General features: G+C 56.2%; 1 protein-coding gene across 1 annotated transcript; it reads right to left on the bottom strand.

Annotated features, from left to right (window-relative positions):
- Window positions 1-13495: 13495 nt before the first annotated feature.
- Window positions 13496-21883, bottom strand: KRT18 (keratin 18). Its single transcript, XM_038378667.2, has 7 exons — window positions 20807-21883; window positions 17850-17932; window positions 17012-17168; window positions 16684-16848; window positions 15961-16086; window positions 15144-15367; window positions 13496-14432 (listed from the first exon to the last, which is right to left on the bottom strand). Exons 1-7 carry the CDS (start codon window positions 21212-21214, stop codon window positions 14303-14305), a joined length of 1293 nt encoding a protein of 430 aa, XP_038234595.1. The 5' UTR covers window positions 21215-21883; the 3' UTR covers window positions 13496-14302.
- Window positions 21884-22114: the final 231 nt, after the last annotated feature.

Raw genomic sequence — 22114 nt, 5'->3', positions numbered from 1 at the left:
GGTGAGATTGGGGTAGTTCAGAAGGGCAGTTGGTGGGGTTGGTGTAGTTCAGGGGGCAGTTGGTGGGGTTGGTGTAGTTCAGGGGGCAGTTGGTGGGGTTGGTGTAGTTCAGGGGGCAGTTGGTGGGATTGGGGTAGTTCAGAAGGGCAGTTGGTGGGGTTGGTGTAGTTCAGAGGGGCAGTTGGTGGGGTTGGGAATGTCTCAGGGGGCAGTTGGTGGGGTTGGGAATGTCTCAGGGGCAGTTGGTGGGGTTGAGGTAGTTCAGAGGGGCAGTTGGTGGGGTTGGGAATGTCTCAGGGGGCAGTTGGTGGGGCTGGTGTAGTTCAGGGGGCAGTTGGTGGGGTTGGGGTAGTTCAGGGGGCAGTTGGTGGGGTTGGGGTAGTTCAGAGGGGCAGTAGGTGGGGCGTGAGGGGCAGCTGGCGGAGGCAAGAGCATGTCTGTGAGGGGCACTTTATTCAGGGTGTTGGGCCCACTCGAAAGACCATAGCGGGATGATAATCAACATCTCCCTGACACTGCAAGGCAGCCACCTCTGGGGTCATGGTAGTTTATGGAGGCAGTGTGGTCCGGGCTGAACATGAGCAGCAAGGAACAGGTTTATTTCCAGCTGTACACCAGAGCTGTGTAACCAACCCATGGCCCCGCGGGCTTTTGTCTACACAGGAAAGTTTTACCCCTTATACCGGTAATATCATACTGCTGTGGCACCACCTCCTCCTTCGTGGACACTCTTATTCCGGTGTGAATGGCCTTTTCGGATTAATTTATATCACTTGGGATAGGATTTAAGCTAAATCAAAGAAAGCCACACTTACATCAGGATAAGAGCCATCTAGGCTATGTAGTTGGTGCCGACATAGCCCCACAGTGTCGCCGCAGCCTGTCCAACAGAAGGATTTTTTCTGTCACTGTAGGAACACCACGAAGTTACATCCATGGACGCCCTCTTCCGTCAATATAGCTGCGTCTACACTGGGCATCATGACAGCATAGCTACATGGCTCAGGTGTATGTTTTTTTCATGCCCCGGTCCTAGGTAGCTATGCTGATACACATTTTGAGGATATATCTACACTAGAAATGCTACAGTAGCACAGCTGCAGTGCACATGCCTACTACAGTGATGAAAGGGGTTCACCCCAGCTATTGGCACCCTGCCATGGGGTTTGAAGGGAGCCCAAATGGTCATCTTGGTTTTGCAGCTCATCTGAGATATGGCTACTGCTGCAGCATAATTCCTTCCTCCCTTCACCGTGCTGGAGTCTGTACTGACTTGAGGGGAGAGCCACACCACTCCCTAAAGCACCACACCCCTGGGGTATCCCTGCAGACTTGGAAGAAAGAGCACCCCTTATTGCATCCTTACCACCACTTACTGCAGTACCCTAGTACTGACCCGGGACACCTCTGCTTAGCCTATGATCTGTGGTAGGCTCATAATCCCAGCTAACAGAGAGAATGAAGGCCCTTTCGCTCCCAGAGATGATTGGTCCCAATTCCTTAGACAGGCCTAAGGTCCCCAGACTGCCAGTGCAACATCTTTCTTTCACGCCACAAAATCCTCTCATTTATAGTTTGAAAAAAGGAAACAAAAATAATCTCTAATTTCCCATCGTTCTCTCAAACCAACTCTCTGCATTATTAATGCTGCTGGAAACATGAGCTGATGATTGCTCCACACACTCCTGTGGCATAGGTGAGTATTGTAGATGGGGAAACTGAGTCACAGAGCAGCATAGTGACTTGCTTGAGTCCACACAGCAAGGTAGTTGCCAGGGCTGGGGTTAGAACCCAGGAGTCCTCAAGTGAAGCAACCACCCCAAATCATGCCCCTTGTTCAAATTAGCCCCTATACCTAAATCCCCATACCTTTGCGAAGGTGATGGGAAAACCACAGGATCGTTGGTTCTCTGGTCCCCAGTTTCTGGTCGGGTCCCCCATTTATGGAAGCCTTTTGGGTCTTGCTAAGAGAAAGCCCCATTTTGCAACTTGTTCCTCCACTTCTCTGCCCAACCGACTCAGAACTTGGTACGCTCAAAGTTCTCTCTGTCTCTCTTAAAGGGACCATCACTTTAAAAGACTGTAATCCATTCCTGGACTGTAGTTTTATCCAGTCTGGCTCCAGGAAAGATTGTGAAACAATAGTGTCAATGTGGCATATTGGTTAAAGTAGGGGACTGGGACATAGGGCTCCTTGGTTCTCTTCCTAACCCTATTAGTAACGCCCTGTGTGACTGTGGTCAACTCACTGCACAGCCCTGTAAAATGCCGGGGCTAATAATGCTGGTCTACCTGAGAGGGAAGTTAATAATCATCATAATAACTAATGATTATAATAAATGCACTGGTTTAATTCACACACGTAAGGTGCTTTGAAATCCTCAGATGAAAGGAGTTAGGTACATGTAAACTATTAATAAAGGAATGTTGCTTTGTATCCCAACCCCCATCGTCAGTAGGGAAAGTAAGAATATTATTCACTACGTAGATGATTGCCCATTGTGGCTGCATTAACCAGGGTACTTCACTATATTTCACTTCAGGCAGGGTCAAAAGCTGGGGGTGAGGAAGGGGGGAAATTGCCCAGAAAAGGCATTTATAAAACAAGACCCATCCCAGTGAGATCTGACAGAAAATATTCATTAAATAACAATACTTAGGTCTGATCTAGTGCTGGTCATCAGTAGGTCTCAAAATGCTTTACAAAGGAAGTTAGTATCATTACCCCATTGTATATATAGGGAAACTGAGGCATGGAGTAGGGAAGTGACTTGCCCAAGGTCACCCAGCAGGCCAGGTGGCAGGGTTCAGGTCTCTTAAATCCCAGTCCAGTCCATTATCCACTAGGTCACACTGCCTAAGCACACTGCCGAGCTGCAGTGTTATTAAGACAATGGTTAGGGTACTGAAGTGGGTGTCAGGAGACCTGGGTTCTATTCCTGACTCTGTTGCCTGGCCTTGAGTAAGTCACTTCCCTGCTTCATGCCTCAGTTTCCCCTCCCAAATCATTGTTTGTGTTGTCTAGAGGGCAAACTCTTCAGGGCAGGAGCTGTCTCTCACTGTGTTCGTACAGCACCTGGCACCATGATACCCTGCTGTTAGGAGATGAATAATAACAAGAAGCTCTGATCATGCTGCCTGACTGGGTTTATCTCAGTGCATTCTGGGAGAATCTGGGACACTCTCCCTTACTGCCTCTGAAAGATATACATCCAGAGCAGGATCAGCAGCAGATGCGGGCAACATGCCCAAGGATGCCTTACTCAGTAGAGCAAAGTGACACCAGAGGAAGCTTGCACAGATCAATCACACCCTGAACACTCCACAACTCAGACAAGATCATCGACGCTCCTTCCTATGGATATGGGAACTGATGGATAAAGCAGCCACTTGGAGCTAGAGTGGGGTAATAGGGAAACAGCACGGCATTGCTGCATGGGAAGGATGGGAGGATGAATCCATTAAAGAGTGAGGTGCTCAGGTACCCCCATAATGGGGGCAGGGAAGCACCTGAGCTAGACATAACGACTGCACCCCCAGGTGCTTTTCAGCAGGGAGTAGGTGGTTGCATGTCTCTTCCCACCTCCAATGGCTGCAAGGGAGGCATATACAGGACTGCTCCTTGCTGTGGACAGGCAGCACAACCTGGCCTGTTGGAATCAGGAGCAGCTTTGTGAGCCAGTTGCAGACCCATTGCAGGGATCTCTTGGGCAACAATGCCTCTGCTAGGCCCTGGGCTACTCACAGAATAAAGTGCCAGTTGAATACAAATAATCTTTACAGCCAAAAAACTCTGGTAATAGAGTCTGATCCCAGCCCCACTGCAACTTCCTGAGCCCCTTGCATGGGATGTGTCTCTTACATCACTGCTTTGGCTATGGGGCTCTGATTCTCACACCTTGTGTCACCATTCACCCCCGTGTGTAGGGGGTGTCAACTGCGGTGGTTCTGATCTGTGATGATTTCATACCGACTTTAGGTGTGTACAAGGGAGAATCACACCTGGAGCTTCTCGCAACCAAACCCACTCAGGAAAATAATTATCAGAGCCAGAACCCCAGAGCTGATGACCCTAGCCTAGGGCCCTGCTCCTTTAGCTCCAAGACCCCAGACCTCAGCCACTTGAGCTAACACAGACATCCTCTAATGGTGAGTAGTAATAGGTCCGTTACCTTCTCTGTGTTCCAGCTAATAGCAGATGACAGCATATATGTCCTGCCCAGCCACTGCTAGAGAATGCTATTGGCATATGGAGTTCAGAAGATTCAGATCAAAGTTGGGCATGAATCTGTAAAGCTGACAGCTACTCTAAATTTGATCTATCTGCATAGATAGCTCTCTCCATAATATCTTTCTTTATTGATACATATCTATCTATTGATACTTTCTTTCTTTCTTTCTTTCTTTCTTTCTTTCTTTCTTTCTTTCTTTCTTTCTTTCATACTGATCACATCAGGTGTATATACGTGTATGATATACTAATATCTTTTACAAACCAGCTGCTACAAACCCATGATTCATCAACTCTCAGTCACTGACCTGCCGCCTTGGCTGGAAGGAATTTGTTTGTCTTCGTGTTCCCCATTCTCCCCTCCTGTGTAACATTTGCGGCTCTCTCCTCCCCTGTCCACACTGGAGGGCTCTGCTGTGTATTCTGCACATGAGATGAGGCGAGGGCGTGGAAGGGAGAACCACAGGGCAGATCCAAACCCTTTAGTGCAGAGCCAAGAGAATCCATTGACCTGCAGGATGGGCTAATGGCTCCTTCCTTTAATCTGCTGCCCCGATCGTGTGAAGCTGCTGTGGACTCACCAGCTCCATCGCTTACTAGGAGACTTAGCTGATGCCTTTACAATGGCCTAGCAAGTCCCTAGTGAGCTGGTTCTTGCTAGAAGGGTGGTAACACAGTTCCCTGGCTGGTGTGAAATGGTCCTTAACATTATTCATGTGGCTACTACTCTGCCAAAGGGCTCTGGGACGTCTGTGAGATGGCACTGGCAGGGTTTTCAACATGTGAGTTGCAGGGTGGTGCACACCAGTTTGTTACTGTAGGGTCACTTGAGTGAGGGACCTGCACACTGGTTTGTTATTGTAGGGTCATTCCTGAATGAGGGACTATGCACACTGGTTTGTTATTGTAGAGTCACTCCTGAGTGTGGGGCTATGCCGGCTAGTATTGTGGGGTTTCTCCTGAGTGCGGGGTTAAACACACTAGTTTGTTATCATAGGGTTGCTCCTGAGTGCTGGCGTGACTGTGCAAACTCCTTTGTTTGTGCAGGGTTGCTTATGAGGGCTAGTTTGCACATGCTGGTTTGTTATCAGAGCCCCCCCCCCCAAGGCTGGGGCTCCCTGCACTGGATTGTTACTGGAGGGTTGCTCATAGGCCCTGACCAATCAAAGCAGAGCTCAGCAAGATGGCAAATAAACAGAGGGGGGTATAAACCCAGTTTTATCAATGGAGTGGGGAGAGACAAGGAGGGCGAGGTCATATCTTTTATTGGACCGACTTCTGTTGGGAAGGAGACATGCTTCCGAGCTCCCCAGAGCTCCTCTTGTCTCTTTCCCCAACAGAAGCTGCTCCAAATAACGGGATGACCTCACCCACCTTGTCTCTCTCATAGCCTGAGGCCAGCATGGCTGCACCAACACAGCAAACAAAATTTTTGGGTGTTCTCAAGGAGTAAAACAGAATGGCCACAAGATGGCGCTGCAACCTCAGGAACAGGAAAGAGGGCTTCCCTATTACCCCCCCCCCAACCCCCCAGTTGAAATGCAGCCTGCTGCAGAGTCATAACACAAAGCCTGAGTGAGTTTTCAGTGCTGCATAGGTCTCCTGCTGGCCCCTGCTCCCCGGTGACTCACCCCCGATATCTCCTTTCACCCAGACCAGACAGGATATTTCTAGCATCCACAGCTACAGGGCCAGCATGGACCAGGCTAGGAACCTCTCCCCAAATAGCTGCATACCCACGCATGGACTCCACCCTTTTCCAGCCAGGGGCCTATAGTCCCGCCTTGTGGGATATAAGAAACTCCCATTGACTTTAATGCCCCCAGGACCTGCAGCCGGGTTCAGCCTGGTGCTGTGGCTGCAAAAAGGGGCCTTAGGGTGGGTATAATGCTCCCTTGGGGAGTGGCACAGAGAGCCCCTACACCATGCCCAGAGCTGGTGGATAGAGTTGTGGACTGCCTCTGCAGCAACTCTGGTGGGAAGGGGCCCTAAGGAGTTTGGACCGGTGCAGATGTGTGCTCCAGCAATTCTGAGCGCCCACAAGGGGCCATTGTGGTGCTCAGGGCTGCACCAGCCTGAGCTGAGGGGCTGCATCAGCCTCCACAGCCCCTGGATAGGAGGAAGGCAAGATGCATCCCCTCTGCCTCTGCCCTGGTGCTGAGTCTGCCCCCTGAAGCGTGAGCTGTGCGACACCATCACCTTTGCACAGCACCGTGTTTTCCAGGGATGCTGAGTGATTCTGGTTCCCACGTGGACATGGATTCATGCCAAAGCAGAGTCCAGAGTGTGAACTGGAGTGTGAACAGGTCGAATGCTGGGCTTATCCCTAGATTGCCTGACATGGATATGTCAGCAGACTGTGGGGCAGAACATGCCTTGCCTGACCCGAAAGGAAGCAATGAACCACTCTTGGTCAGTTCCTAACTCCCCATCCCCGCTTGCCCATTTCACTCTGAATGTGGATGAAAGGGGTTAGCTCAGGAGTTCTTAAACTGGGGATTGGGAAACCTCAGGGGGTTGTGAGGTTATTACATGGGGGGTCGCAAGCTGTCAGCCTCCTCCCCAAACCCCGCTTTGCCTCCAGCATTTATAATGGTGTTAAATATATTTAAAAGTGTTTTTAATTTATAAGGGGGGTTGCATTCTGCGGCTTGCTATGTGAAAGGGGTCACCTGTACACAAGTTTGAGAACCACTGGGTTAGCTGGACTGGGTTCTTCCAGGACCAAATTCTCCTGTAAGATTCCCCCCCCCCCCCCGCATCAGTGTAAAGCTTGTGGCAAACTGAGATCCTGCCTGCAGCTCCACAAAGGAAATGTGTGCATGCAATGATTTGTTTTGATATAGTCACTCCTGAGTTCTGGGCTGCGCAGCCTGGTTTGTTATTGTAGGGTTGCCTGTGAGGACTGGGCAGTACACACGGGTTCGTTATTGTAGGATTGCTTGTGAGTGCTTGGCTGCACGTGCCGGTTTGTTATGGTAGGGTTGTTCTTGCACGCTGGCCTGGGCACTCTGGTTTTACCATCCTCTGCCTGGGGACAGACCGCAGCGGAGGTGAGACAGAGCCCAGAGTGTTTGCTGCAGGAGCTGGGAACGCTTCCTGAGTTGGGTGCAGAGAAGTGAAACCTAACACTGGTGTATTATTTGCTTCTCTACAAAGCTAGCTTTGTTGGGACGCTAGCTCTGTCCCTGGCACTCACTCCACACTGCAGCCACCTCCTCCGCTTGATCAGTGCACAACGCGGAGCCATGCAGCGGGGAGAGCTTAACTTTAACCCTCCCTCTCCAGGGGCTGGAGCCCAGGGACCCCAGGGGGCCGGCAGAGACGTTTGCACAATCAACACGCGTGGACCCCACATCGGCTGGGAGTCCGGTCATTCCTGGCAGCTGATTAGACATTCCTGCTTGGCTGAACGTGAGCTGCTGAAACAAGGAGGAGAAAGGGCCAAAAACAACTGACCCCAGCCCAGCCCTGAAATTCCAGAGGAATCAAAATACCCAGACGCTGCCCTATGAGAACAACACGCAGGCTCTGGCTAGGGAGGCCTGTGGGAGGCTGGAACCTAGCTTCTTCATGTAGCATCATGGCCTCGGGTCGGGTGAGCCTTCTGCAGTCACCAGTCAGTGTGGAGGGGAATGTGGGGGTCAGGGAAAAGGTGTGGACACAGACACTTGCCTTGCTGCTGGTGGTGTGGGGATAAATGGAGGATTTGGAGCCTCTGCCAGTCCACCTGTGCCAGGTGCCCTGGATTCTCCTTAGCGCGTGACAGCGGCAGTGGAAAGACAATGAGGAGGGGAGAGGCAATTCTGTTGTGTAGCTGCACCCCCGGGGCTGGAGGAAGACCCCCAGTTTCTCTGCCAGTCTGGAGGCAGCGTGGAGTGTTCCCAGCTGCGGCCTGGAAAGCCCCAGGCTTGCCTCTGTGCCGGGCCAGGAGGGAGGAAGGGCCCTGGGCTCCAGGCTCCGGGGCTGTGATGAGCCTGGACTCCAGCTCGTCACAGCCCCCGAGCCTGGAGCCCAGGGCCTTTCTCGTGGGCATGGCTTGTTCTGATCCCTGCCATGCTGGTGTGTCCGCACTGGGCGTGGGACCCTGTTGAAGGACTGCGGGGGGGCAGACTACCCCAGCGTGGCTCTCAGTGTGGCTGGATCACACACAGAAGTGTCCAAGTGGGACAGACTTTGAAGGAGAGAGACGGGATGGTGGGTGTTGTGTGATCAGGCTATGGGGGGAAGGCTCAGCCCCTAGAAGCCTGGTGGTGCAGTGATCAAAGGCACCGAGGAGGTGTGAGTGCCCAGCTCCCCTTGGTGCTTAATCTCCTCCCAGGTTCCTTATCTTTCCCTGGGATGGTCTAGACCAGTGAAATTTGCAGCTGCACCGGCGCAAAACCACTACACTGCTGTAGAGACACGACACAACGGGGCTGTCTGGGTGCAATTCACAATTGGGTGAGCTGTCCTGGTGCAAAGCACCATCTCGTACTTCTCCACTGGGGCAAAAGGCTTACACTGATGCACCCCCAACCCCTCTAGGCAGGATCTCCCTCTGCTGTAGGTTATCACTATAGGCTGAGCAGGATGATAATCCCAGGGGATTTTCCTGCCTGCAGGCAAGGTCATTAGGAGCCCTACCCTGCCCAGAGGCTGTTCTCAGCATGCAGGGCTAGCAGGTGAAATGAGCAGCGGTGGGAGGCCATCAAGAAGAGAGATTAGAGCTAGTTCCTGTAATTGCTCCCAGAGCCTGGCATTGTGTTGGTATCATGCTCATTAAGAGTGGGACTTTCCAGCCTTGGGGCGAGGCTGCGGCCTGCTCTGACAATCCCTAGAATGCCTGACAGCCCCATTCCCGTCTGGAGCAGAAATTCCAGTGCTGCAGGAGATTCTGCCCGGACACAGGCCTGCACGGGTAGTCCCGTCCCCCGCACTCCTCTGATGGGGCCACTCCAGCCACGCAGCAAAGGCTCACCCCTCCAGCAAGAACACACTGCCTGCCCTGCTGTGATGGGGCACTGCCCGCCTCCTGGAACACAGACCGGCCTGGCAAGGGGGCAAAGGGTTCCCCTGGAATCCGGTGCCACTAGAGACAACCCCCTGGACAATATACAGTCCTCCCATGGGCACAACAGACCCCAAACAAAGCTAAATGAGTACAGGGCCCTGAACAGATAGATAAATACCCAGTAACATCTATCTATCTATCTATCTATCTATCTATTTATCCCCATACATATCATCTATCTATCTATCTATCTAGTCACGTGCAACTAAATTTTCCAAACTAACCCCTAATTCTGGATGCCTCATTTTGGGGCACCCAGTTTGAGACCCCTAGGATATCCAGGCAACAGCTGAAGTTTGTTGGGAGCCGGGGGCCCTCTGCAACCTGGAAGTTTCAATCCACCCGTGAGCCTTGTTCCCACCCGCCAGGGCTCTGGTTCAATCTCTTGAGGCTTTGCTGGCTGAGCTGTCATTAACGCGGCGGTGGGGAGTACGCGCAGAGGGGACCGTGAAAGCCCCTGCCACACTTGCAACTCGGAGAGGCCGTGCCACCACGCAGCTGCATTGCTGTGGGGGAGGTCACGCCACCAAAGTCCATCTCAATGAGCTGCCAGTATGAGAGAGGAAGTTGTTTATAGTGTAACTGCGGATTATTCTCCTGAATGCCTGCTAGCAGGGGAATGAACGTTTGGGGTGGGAGCTAGTGCCAACTTTTGCTTTCTGGGCAGTGCCACCAAAACTGAGTTGCTGTGGGGAAGCTCCCAATGCTGGGGGTCCCTGCAGGGCACAGTCTGCACTAGACAGAGGAGGTTGTGCAGGGCTCTCTGGCTGGGGCGCATGCATTTCTCCACTTGCCTTCCTCTTATTTCTGTGTGGGGTGTCTGACCCTCATGTCAAGTGGCCCAGGCTAAGTGCATCAAAGGGTTTAGTGTCTGGAGATAAGGTGATAACACAAGGGGCTTTTGTTTGTGTGTTTTCTCCAAGGCAAGGGAGTTACTGATCAGGGTTATCTCAGCAGTGACTCACCCTTGTGCCTTTACACACACAAACACACACGCAAACACACACTCACCCGCACCGCTCCTGAGCTTTCCCTTGCCAAGCCAGTTGCGTGGTCTCTGGGTTCGCATGGGTGCACCTCTCCTTTCACAGTCTGCCAGAGCTTTGCACATCCCACTGTAGCTAGGCACCCCGTTCGGGGCAGGCAGCCCCCCTCACCTTGTCCTGACAGAAAGGGTGAGCAAAGTCCCCCATTTCAGTGGTGGAGCAGGGTCCCTGCTGGTGAGTCATACCAGAGCAGCGTGGGAAGTGGGTGTCCTTGAGAATGACTCAGGCAGCCGTGGGGCACGATAGGGAGTTCTGGATAACTGACTCATCCAGGACTCTCTGACCCCAGAGCGGGGGATCCAGGGTCTGAACCCTACACAGGCGGAAGGATCTATCAGAGCTTCCTGCCTTTACCATCCGTTCCTTGGCTAAATAGGGAATTCTCCCCTGGGCAGGTGCCCCTGCCTGCTCCTCGCCCAGGGCCAGGACCAGAACCCTGGGGTCCTGGTGCCCAACCCTGTGCTCTAACCTCTGGATGCTGCCTCTCACCTGGAGGGGTTCCATGGGATCACAAATCATGAGTCAAATCCCCCCCAAAATCATGATTGGCTCAACAGTCATGCCATTAAAAAAATCATCCTGTGATCTTTTTCTTGTCCATCTGTTTTCTGAGCCTGCGAGAGTCCCGTTTCCAATGTCTCTGCACACCGGGACTCCAGAAGCTGGGGCTCTGAAGCACCAACTAGCACGAGACTTGGCCCTGCTGTGCCTAGCAGGAGGGGAAGCCTAGGTCTCCTCTCTGCAAACACCCTGGTTCCCAAGCACAGGGATGGTATCAGTTAGAATTCCCTGTTTGCCCTGGTTGGCGCAAGATCATTAGTCCACAGGGCCCCTTCTTAGCACAAGTTCCCACAGGAAAATGCCGTCTCTCCCCAGAAACAAATATATGTCTTCGAGGGTGTTGTACCCACCTATCAGCTGTGCCCAGCCAGAGCTATTCCAGCTGCCATCCCAGGGCCAGTGAGTTATCTGAGCTCCACTAGAGACCTTGGCTGCTCCAGCTGAGCCAGCGGGAAATAGGGTGATCGAGGGCTAGGGGAACAGGCAAGGTCCGGCTGGCATAAGAGATGGGGCATCTTGCTGGGATGGAGCAGCTCTGGGCACGGTGTGTGATGACCGGCAGCACAAGAGGCTGCAAGGGTAGTGGAGAGAAATACGGTGCCCTAATGCAAACAATTGCACCCCCACCACATACATGTGAGTCTGCAACCTCCATGCCCCCACGTCTACCTGTCTGGTACTGACCTGCCCTTCCCTCCCTCCATTGTAGCATCAGAAGGCCACAGAAATACGCCTACCTACGGTGGCTTGGAAGGATTTGATTTTGATCGGTAAATGCTGGTGAACGTCAATTTCACGGCCCAAAAAGCAACGACAAAAACCTGCGTGCACTCACACACCCCGAGGCTGAGCTCACACATGCAATGCACAGCCCAGCCTGTGCACGCACACAAATACAAGCGCACACCCCTGAGCCCGCACACCCATCCAGACACACCCACACACCCCGAGGCTGAACACACACAAATACACCCCCACACCCCCTGAGCCTGCACACACACACACAGCCACACCTATGTCACTGCTACTCCAAAGCCCCCGGTTTGAAGTACATGCCCAGAGAGGACAAAGGCCCAGATCCTCAGAGGTACTGAGGTGCCTGGCTCCCACTGAAATCAGTGGGCATTTAAGGATGTGGGGCTCTGGTTGCTCTAATCAGTTGATCTGGTTTCAGTGCAAACGGGTGCTGGATGCAAACCTGGCTCCTCTCCCTGCAAGTGGGAAGCCTGGGCCGCAACCTGCAGGGGTGGGAGCTGCTGAAAAGTTTACCCCAAGGTTACCTGGAGCGCCGGCTCCCACCGGTTACCCTTAGTGGGACAAATCGGGAGGAACGGCACCGAAATCAGCCGGGTTCCTTGGTGTTTACATGGATGTGGCTGAGAGCAGCAGGGTTGCTTGGCCCCAGCAGAAGGGAGTGAAGCAGCACTTGCCAAATTTCCTTCCCTCTGAACCATCCTCAGTAATCAGCTGCTCCTCCTTGCTCCTGAAGCTGGGGTCTGCCCAACTCTGCTCATTAGGAGCGGGAAAGGGAGTAGCTGACACTTGTTGTGCCTACTTTACACTGGGAGAGGCTGGGGCTGGAGTAAGCTGGGAGCTCACCGCCGCGGCCAGCGTTCCTGCCCTGCTCCCTACAGCACCCCCTGGTGGGAGAAGCCAGGACTGAACACCTGCCCTATCATCTGAGCAGCATCTCATACTTGGCTATAGGAATGGGCGGAGCTTATGCCGTGGATGGAGCTTGGAAGAACACCACACCCCTTTGCCATTCCCAAGTGCTAAATTTCGGGATTCCTTCCATGGCTGGCGCCCATCCGCCAGCCTGCGTGGGGGGGTCCTTCATTCTGCCACTGCCCCGTGACTGTGCCCCCATAACACTGCAACCCAGGGACTTATCAGTGGCCATGCCACCATGGATCTAAGGAGCCAAAATGGATGTGACCAATTCAACCCCTTTCGGGGGAACAGGCTGATAGTTGCAGGAGATAGGTCAGGTGAAAGCCCTAGAAAGACCCTCAGATTCCTGCCAGGAATCTGAGGGTCCTTCTACGTCCAGCTGCCTTTAGAGAGCAGAAAGGATACGACCAGTGCTCTGCTTTATGGAAGGCTACTGGGGACACTTATTAGCCAGCCCAGCCTTGGAGAGTCATGGACTACTGCCCTGGACAGAACAGCTCCGCCCACCAATCTAGAGTTAAGGGTGAAGTGCAGGATGCCTGTAGCCCCGACTTGTTCGCTCCAGTTGCAACGGGCCTGGAGAGTGGGGTTATTGAGTTTAGTGCCATTAGCGGGCTGGATGGGGGCAGCCCCCCTCCATGGAATAAGGCATCCTGGGATGGCCCCAGGACTAGCGGAAGAGGAGTTAAATCCATGAGCCCCACTGCGGACCGAGCCCCACAGTGGCAATGGGCCATTCAGAGAGACACAGCCGGGGTCTGTGCAAGTGAGGGAGGGGGACAGGACGGGAACCCCAAAAGAGGGAAATGGAAGGGTGAGAGCTTAGAACTGGGGAGGCTAGTTAAAGCAGGAGGTTGGGGACTATGGGAGGGAATGCAGTCTAATGGTTAGAGTGGGGGGAGGGAGGGTGTTGCTGGGAATCAGGACTTCTGGGTTCTTTTCCTGACTAAGGGGAGTGCATGCTAGTGATTATGGGGGTGGGGCGGTGGGAGTGGAAGTCAGGACTTCTGGATTCTATCTCTGGCTCTGGGAAAAAATGTGGTCTAATGGTTAGAGCAGGGTGGGGCTAGGAATCAGGACTCCTGGGTTCTATTCCTGACTCTGGGAGGGAAGTGCAGTCTAATGGTTGCAGGAGGAGGGGTGGAGAGGGAGTCAGGACTCATGGGTTCTCTCCCTGGCCCTGGGAGGGAGTGCTGTCTAATGATTAGAGTGGGCAGGGCGGGGGGGCTGGGAATCGGGATTCCTGGGTTCTGGGTGGGGAGTGCAGTCTGATGGTTAGAACAGGAATGGGGAGTGGCTGGGATTCAGGACTCCTGGGTCCTCCTCCTTGCTAGGGAAAGTTTGGGGGAGTGGTTAGACCAGTGACTGGCTCTGTGACTTTGGGCAAGTTGTTTTATCTGCCACGTGCCTCCGTTTTCCCATCTGTATATCGGAGACATAGGGCTATGACCCTACATGACCAGGGTGCCATGCGGCAGCATGGGGAGTGCTCTGAGCACCTTGGGCAGGGGGCCACTTTACACCCGCATTAGCAGGGAACTCAGGGCTCAGCCAAGATCCCCCACCTCTCCCCTCCCCCAAAGGCCTCCAGAAGCCCAAGAGAAGCAGCCTGCTCTGAGGCCAACTGTGTATTTTATTGAGCTCCGCTGACCAAGCAAGTGGGTGGAGGGAGGCAAAGCAGGGCATCGCAACACCAGATGCTAAGGGAAAGAAGCAGGGACCACGGGGTGTGTCTTCTCAGTTCTTGAGCACTTGGGACTCGCTGGTCTCCGACACCACTTTGCCGTCCACCAACGTCTTGGTCGTGGTGATGACCTGCTGGGTGGTCTGCGTGGTGCTGCTGCTGTCCACCAGAGCGTCGTTCAGGCTGCAGAGTGGGAGAGAGGGAGCGTGAACACGCAAGGGGCTTTCCCAGAGGCCCTGGTCCACTGCATGCAACCAGAGATGGAGACCTGGGGGCTGGGCTGCACACCCCTTGGGAGGGAGGTCATCAGGGAGCAGCCCACGCAGGATCAGTAGCCCGGGGTGGCATTATGCCCTGGCAAGCATTAGCTCCTCCCTGCCTCCCTCAATGGGCACCCACTTTCCCCACCACCGGCTCCCTGCCAGGGCCACAAATCCAGGGAACGTGGGGTTCTAGCGATAAGGCGCCTCTGGGAGACAGCCCAGATGTATAGTTCGTCCCGCACTGCCCCTCAGAGGGACAGAGCCCATTCCTGGTGGGGAACTGGGCCTGACTGCCCCTTCCCATCCCTGGGGAAACCTCAGGGGCTCCGTGACCCAGCAAATGGGGCCAAACACTGGGAAGGATATTGGGTGCATCACTGACCCTCTCTGGCCTGGGTCAAATCACAGTAGCTTCCCGGACCCTCAGCTAACCCAGCTAGGAATTGCTGTAACAGGGAGTGGGGGGCAAGATGGATTATCTTGGAGCCAGGTTTCCCTAGCAGAACAAATGACGAAGTCCAGGGGCCCCAGGGTTAAATCCTCCCTATTGCCACAAGTAGGAAGCGTAACGGGGAAGTTGGAAAGAAGCAGGGCTGTGGGAGGAGCCGACGCCCCGACCCGAGGCACTCACTTGAACTCCTCTTCGCCCTCCAACAGCTGCTTGTAGGTAGTGATTTCCACCTCCAGCTTGTCCTTGATGTTCAGCAGGGCCTGGTAGTCCTCAGACTGGCGCTGGATGTCGTTGCGTACCTGAGCCAGCTCCGCCTCGGCCCGCAGGAGCTGCCCGTTCAGATGCTCCATCTGCATGGCGTAGTGCTGCTCCACGTCCCGCAGGTTTGCTTCCAGGCTGGCTTTCTGCAAGGGGAGTAGAGGTCAGTGCCATGCCTCCGTGGGCACCAGCCATACCTCTGGGGAGGATGCCATGCCCCAGAGGCACTAACTCCTCCCCTTTGGGGGGCAGCATTGGACAAGGTGAAACCAGGATGTGGCCTGGCCGAGGGTGACGGGCCAACGTTTGCTCCCCCGCCGCCCACGGAGGGTATCCCCAGCAGGGCCAATGCTAGCTCCCCCGTGGCCCATGGAGGGTATCCCCAGCACACTGGGATGCTGTCCATCTCTAACGTGGTTGCCAGCCTGAGCACCGGGGCTGGATCAGGGCTCTGGGAGAGGACAAGGAGAAAGCCCCCTCCCTGCACACGGCTGGGGAGAGGCTCAACGGGGTGCAGGAGACCCTGGACGTGATGCGGGAGAGCCCAGCTGTGATACTGCGGGAGGAATGGGACAGGGAGAACCCGACCTGGTGCTAGGGAGGGGGAAAGCGGCGCTGGGGACAGGGGAGTGAAGGAGGAGCCCAGCTGCAGTGGCGGGGGATGGAGCAGAGGGACCCCGGCCCTGGCGGTGGGGGGGAGCAGGGGGGACCCCGGCTCTGGCCGGGAGGCAGAGCGTACCAGGTTGCGCAGGGACTCCAGCTCGATCTCCAGCATCTGGTAGGTGCGGCGCAGCTCGGAGACACTGCTGCGGGCCACCTCGATCTCCTTTGTGTTCTTGGTGATCTCCACGGTGCTCTGGGTGATCTGGAGGGGACGGGGACGGGGCAGGCCAGTTACTTGAGGGTGGGGGAGGGAGTTTCTTCCTTGCCAGCCAGAGCTAGCCTGGGCCAAACTTCCCAGACCCCGACACCCCAGGGGATGGAGCTCCAGCCATCTGCCATCTGTGGGGGTGAGGAGGGGGCATTTGGGGGGGCAGAGCCCCTCCCCCACATGTGGGGTGCTGCAGGGGGTTCATTTGGGGGGCAGAACCCCTCCACCATTTGTGGGAGTGCACTTGGGGGGAATAGCCCCTCCCCATGTATGGAGTACTGCAGGGGGTGCATTTGGGGGGCAGAGCCCCTCCAGCATTTGTTGGGGTGCTGCAGGGGGTGCATTTGAGGGACACGGCCCCCCTGCCACATGTGTGAGTAGGGCAGGGGTGTATGTTTAGGGGTTGAGACTCCTGTCTCCATCACGGGCCAAACCAGAACCCCGGATCAGAACCACCCCCGATTCTGGGCTTGGTGGTATGAACTCGTCCTGAACGTGCCCAAAGGAGTCTCCTTAAGTGGCCTGTTCTTGAGGGTGGCAGGAAGTGGGGGACACCCCGGGGACAGGCCGTAACCCCTCCCCCCGGCTCACCATCTGGTTCCATTGCTGGTCCAGGTCCGCCATGTTCTTCTGCGCCAGGGTGTCGTACTGAGCCCGGATCTCCGCCATGACCTTGCTCAAGTCCTGAGGCTGAGCAGCATCCACTTCCACCGTCAGCCCCGAGCTGGAGATCTGGGCCTGAAAGCTGTCCACCTCCTGTGGGGACAATCCCAGACCGATGAGACATCCACCCTTTGGGAGAAGGAACCCCTACCCCACCCCTCCCTGGGCCCTTCTGGGGGCTACCTCCCACCCCCCAATGGTGAGCCACGCAGGATAGTCCTGCCCCATGTGGGCACAGCCCCCCCCCGCAGCTTACATCCTGGTGGTTCTTCTTCATGAAGATCAACTCCTCCTTGAGGGACTCAATTTCGCCCTCCAGCTGCAGTCGGCTCATGTTGGTGTCATCAAGGACCTTTCGCAGCCCGTTGATGTCGCTCTCCACAGACTGGCGGATGGCCAGCTCCGACTCGAACCTGCGCCGGGGGGGAAGGGGAGAGAGCAGGAGGGGCTCAGTGCTTGGGGATGGAGCTCCAGCTCTGCAGGGGGGCTGGAGCTCCTCTGCCATCTGTGGGGGTGAGTAGGGGGCATTTGGGGGGGCAGAGCCCCTCCCCCACATGTGGGGTGCTGGAGGGGGTTCATTTGGGGGGCAGAACACCTCCACCATTTGTGGGAGTGCACTTGGGGGGAATAACCCCTCTCCCATGTGTGGGGTACTGCAGGGGGTGCATTTGGGGGGCAGAGCCCCTCCAGCATTTGTGGGAGTGCATTTTGGGGGGGGAAGAGCCCCTCCCCCATTTGTTGGGGTGCTGCAGGGGGTGCATTTGAGGGACACGGCCCCCCCGCCACATGTGTGAGTAGGGCAGGGGTGTATGTTTAGGGGTTGAGACTCCTGCACCATGAGTCTGTGTTTGGGGGCAGGGGGAGCAGCCTGAGTGCCAGACCTCTCCACCCTCCGCGTGCCAGAGTACCCTCAACATCCGGGGTGCCGCCAGCCCAGCAGAGCTGCTGCACCCCTCCCATATATCCTTGGGGGGAGCTTCCCCTCTGGGTTGTGCCCCTCCCCCCTGGCTTCTCACCCCACCAGGGGATCTCCGCCCCGGCCAGGCAAACGGGGTCAGGGCGAGAGGACAGTGACTGCTCGGTGGGATGCTCACTTGACCCGGAAATCATCAGCGGCCAGGCGGGCGTTGTCAATCTGCAGGACGACACGGGCATTTCCCACGGTGCTCTCGAAGATCTGGGCAGGGGGAAGATGCATGGGGGGGGGGGTGAGTGGGTGCAGAAAGCAGCACTGGGGCTGGCTGGGTAGGGGGGGCACGGACAAGGGGCTGAGTTCTGAGCTCTCCCAGCGGGGTGTGCTTGCCCCCTGGATGGCAGCAGGGTCCCACCTCCCTCGGCAGGGCCCCCGGCAGCCCGGCGATGCCCCACGAGAGCCAGAGGACGCCCCACCCAGCCGCTGATCTGGGAATCGCTCTCCTGTGCCAGCCTCCGCCAGGAACCTGAATCCCCTCGGCTCCTGCCAACCCACGACATTGTTTGCCTAGTTCAGCACAGGTGCAAGGCAGGTGCGGTTCCCACAGCAACGGGAGACGAAGGCGCTTAAAGAGACACCACCCGGTTTATTCGCGGGGGCCCGTCACCCTGAGATCTGAGCCCTAAAAATGGGACTAACCCCCGAATTACTACAGGTGATGAGCACAAGAGAGCCTGGACGCCTGGGTCCTACAGGCGATCCTACCGGTGAATAAAACCCAGGCGTCTTGGCTCCCATTCCTAGTCCCGTCGCTGGGTGACCTTGGGCAACAGTTAGGCCCAAATTGGCCTAAAATTTGGGGTACCCCACTTTTGGGGTGCCCGACTGGAGACTGGTTTGAGAGCAACCCACAGTGCCAATAGAAGCCTCCATGTTTGCTCAGCCCCTCTGAAAAGCAGGCCACGGTGGCTGGATTTTGCTGTGAGCTCAGCTCCGGCTACTCCCCTAAATAACAGCCAGTTTTCCAGGCCTTCCCCCCAAGTGCTAAGCTCTTGCTGAAAACCCAGCACTGGCACTGGGAGGGAGGGTGCCAAGCACTTTGAAAATCTGTGAGATCCCTGTCTCAGAGATGGGGAAACCGAGGCATGGGGCGGTGACGTAACTTGCCCAAGGTTACCCAACCAGCCAGTGGGAGAGCTGGGAATAGAGCCCACATTTCCAGTCCAGTGCTCTGCCCACTTAGCCATGCTGTCTCCCCTCTAGGGCACCTTTCTACCAGCCTCCACCCCCAGGGGTTGTACTGGTGGGGTTCCACTGGGCATGACCTCACTCCTCTAGCCAACACAGTGACACTATGTGTGGGTAGACCAGGCCTTTGTCTTTGAACTTCCAGAAGGGAAAGACATGTGTGTGGGAAGAGGTTGAGTCTAATGGTTAGAGCAGGGCGGGGCTGGGAGTCAGGACTCCTGGGTTCTGTTTGCAGGCTTGGGAAGGGGCGTGGGACCTGTCTAGTGGGTTAGAGTAGGATAAGCTGGGAGTCAAGATTCCTGGGTTCTCTTCCCAGCTTTTAGCGGGGAATAGTGTCTAGTGGTTAGAGCAGAGGCGTCAGGACTCCTGGGTTCTCTTCCCAGCTCTAGGAGAAGAGAGATTTGCTGTGGATCACAGGGCGGTCATGCCTTCAGGTATAAATAACCCTGAGGGGCCAAATTCTCCTCTCCCTTTCCCCCAGGGGAGCCAGTGGCAGGGTTTTCAGGCAGGGGTTGGCTCTTTCCCTCTCACTATCTGCCCCCTGCACCTGCGCCCCCCCTTCCAGATGGGGCTTTCTCCTGTTGCCCTGCACACCTGTTCCCACAGCAGCTTTCCAAACGGTCTCACTGTCTTTGTTGGTCTCACTGTCTTTGTTCCGTTTGCCAACGGTGACTCAGCCCAAAGAGAAAACAAACATCCACTTTGTTCCCCACCCAACCCAGCTACACCCCACCGCGCCCGTTTTACCCTGTCCCATCCCACCCTACTTGGGGAGAGAGTTTTCAGTCAAGGCAGGATGCTCGGAGCAAACAAGCAAATGGCCCTGAGATCAGCCTGGGGGGCTGGTTCAGGAAACAGGCACGCAACAAACATTAAGGAGACTAAACCAGCCCTAACAGCGGCAGTGCGGCCTAGGGGCTAGAGCGCTGAACCAGGACTCGTGAGACCTGGGTTCGGGCCTTCGCTCTACCACTGACCTTGGGCAAGTCGCTTTGCTGCTCTGTGCCTCAGTTTCTCCTCTGCCTATTTAGAAGGGGAGTGCGTGTCAGGGCAGGGGCTGCCTTCCCCCCCCGGTGGGTGTGCAGCACCTGGCGCAACGGGGCTGCTACTAGAATAATCATCTGCTTTGAGGGAGGGGCTGAGACCCCCTCAGCGCCCTGCCGAGTGGGGGGGAATTAAACCCCCTGCTGCCCCAAGGGGCTGTAGCTGGAGCAGCAGGGGAAAGATGGGATTTCGCCCTGCCACACCCTGCTTCTGCACCTTGGCTGAAGGTCAGGCTGCTGTGCAGGGGAGGTTAATGAGTAACTTGGGGGGGGGGCATGAGCCACAGGCTGCAGCAACGTGCCTGCCCTCTCTGGGCCTCACCCTGGCTGAGTTTCCCAGCTTCCCACACAGGGGGCTGGGTTGGGCCCCTCACCTTGGCCTACAGCCCAGCCGGACCCGGCAAGCCTAGACGAAGCACCACGGTGAGCTGACTGCCGAGGGACCTCCTGGAGGCTGGGGGGAGCACGGGGCTGCACTTGGGACATGGGTGCAAGTCAGTAACCTTGCAACGCTCCCCAAAAAGGGGGCAGGCTTGTTCCTAGGCTTTCCCTTGCTGCACGGTCCCTTGCAAGGATAGCAAACCCATGCTACCCCCGCCCCTCGGGGGGAGGGGGGGACAGACAGAGGGCTGATCCCAGATATGGGGATGTCGACAGGTTTATGATCCTTCCCTCTCCCATTGGGTTCCTGCTTAGTCCCAGGCAGAGGTGGTGCTAGAATTGGGCAGCAGGGGGGTCCTGCATGTGCCACCTCCTCCCTGATACAGTGGGTTTGGGGGCTGCAGATCTGAGCGTGATCCAGGTGGCCAAGGCTAGGCGGGGGAGGCAGGAGCAGGGAGCACCTCACCTGGTTCCTCAGGTCCTCGATGATCTGGAAGTAGTGGCTCCAGTCCTGGGACCTGGGGCCCTTCTTGTCCATGAACTCCCGGATCTGAAGCTCTAGCTTGTGGTTGTCGGCTTCCAGGCTGCGCACCCTCTCCAGGTAGGAGGCCAGGCGATCGTTCAGATCCTGCATGGTTTCCTTCTCGTTCTGCACCACCCCGGAGCCCAACAGGGAGCTGCTGTAACTGCCTCCAGAGCTGCTGCCCGGGAAGCTGGAGACCAGGCTGGTGGCCCTGGCCACGGAGATCCTCGAGCCAGAGCCCCCCGCCCCGGCGTAGACGCTGGCAGCACTGGTGGTTGGGGCATACCTCCTGCCCATGCTGCTCGGACCTCTCACGCTGCTGGAGTAGGTGGTGGATCTGGAGAAACTCATGGTGCTGCCAGCAGGTGGGGACGGACAGAGAGAAGAGTTTGCAGCAGTGGTAAGGTCTCAGTCTGTGCAGGGCTGGACTGGATGCAGACTGGAATTTATAGCCAGGAGCAGAGGAGGGGCCGGGTAGGGCTTAGCCACCCCCACCTCTACCAGCTTCCCTCTGCCCCAGGAAGGTGGGGCTAGGCAAAGGCCTGGTCCTGGCCTTTGTTTGCACAGCCGGCTCACCTGAACCCTTGCCAAGGACCCAGCCCCGGCTCCATGGAACCGGATACCACCCAGAGCCACCCACGCCTGTTCCTGAGCTGTGCCTGGCTGAGGAGGCTGGGCGGGGGGGTTCTGGGCAGAGTTAGCGGAGAGATCTGTCCAGCCGTGGGGGAGCTGGGGCCTTTCCGTCCCGGCTCTCTCTGGGCCGGAGCCTGTCGTCAAGCCGGCAGGGGGGTTGAGCAAGATATTTGGGCCTGTGAGTCTGGGGCCAGGCGTCTGCTCAGTGCAAAGGGGAAAGTGGCACGGATGGAGGTGCCCATTGCTGGCCACAGGAGCCACCTGCCTTTCTCCCCTGCGCTGGCTCTCGGCCTGGGAAGCCTGCCCTCGTAGTTCCTGGGGTGGGGGGGTTGAGAGCCATTTGGTAACCTCGCTTGCCTTTTGCAATCAGTGCATCCAGCGCTTGCCCCCTCCTTCTAGCTGCCACAGCACTTGCCCCCTCCTTCTAGCTTCCCAGCACCCCCCGGGGGGTGGGAGGGGCTGATCTGGTGCTGAGTGGAGTCCCCTTGCACCAAATTCCGAAGGTGCAGAGAGAGAGGGATCATAGCAGCCCCCAGCCGAGTGGGGCGTAGGGGCAAAGTAGATGGGGTGCGCCAGCAGAGAGCAGGCTGCAATCACTTCCTAACAAGTATCTCTATG

Source organism: Dermochelys coriacea, chromosome 20 (genome assembly GCF_009764565.3).
Source record: "Dermochelys coriacea isolate rDerCor1 chromosome 20, rDerCor1.pri.v4, whole genome shotgun sequence".
Taxonomy (NCBI): domain Eukaryota; kingdom Metazoa; phylum Chordata; order Testudines; family Dermochelyidae; genus Dermochelys; species Dermochelys coriacea.
This window is presented reverse-complemented; position numbering and strand designations above follow the sequence as displayed.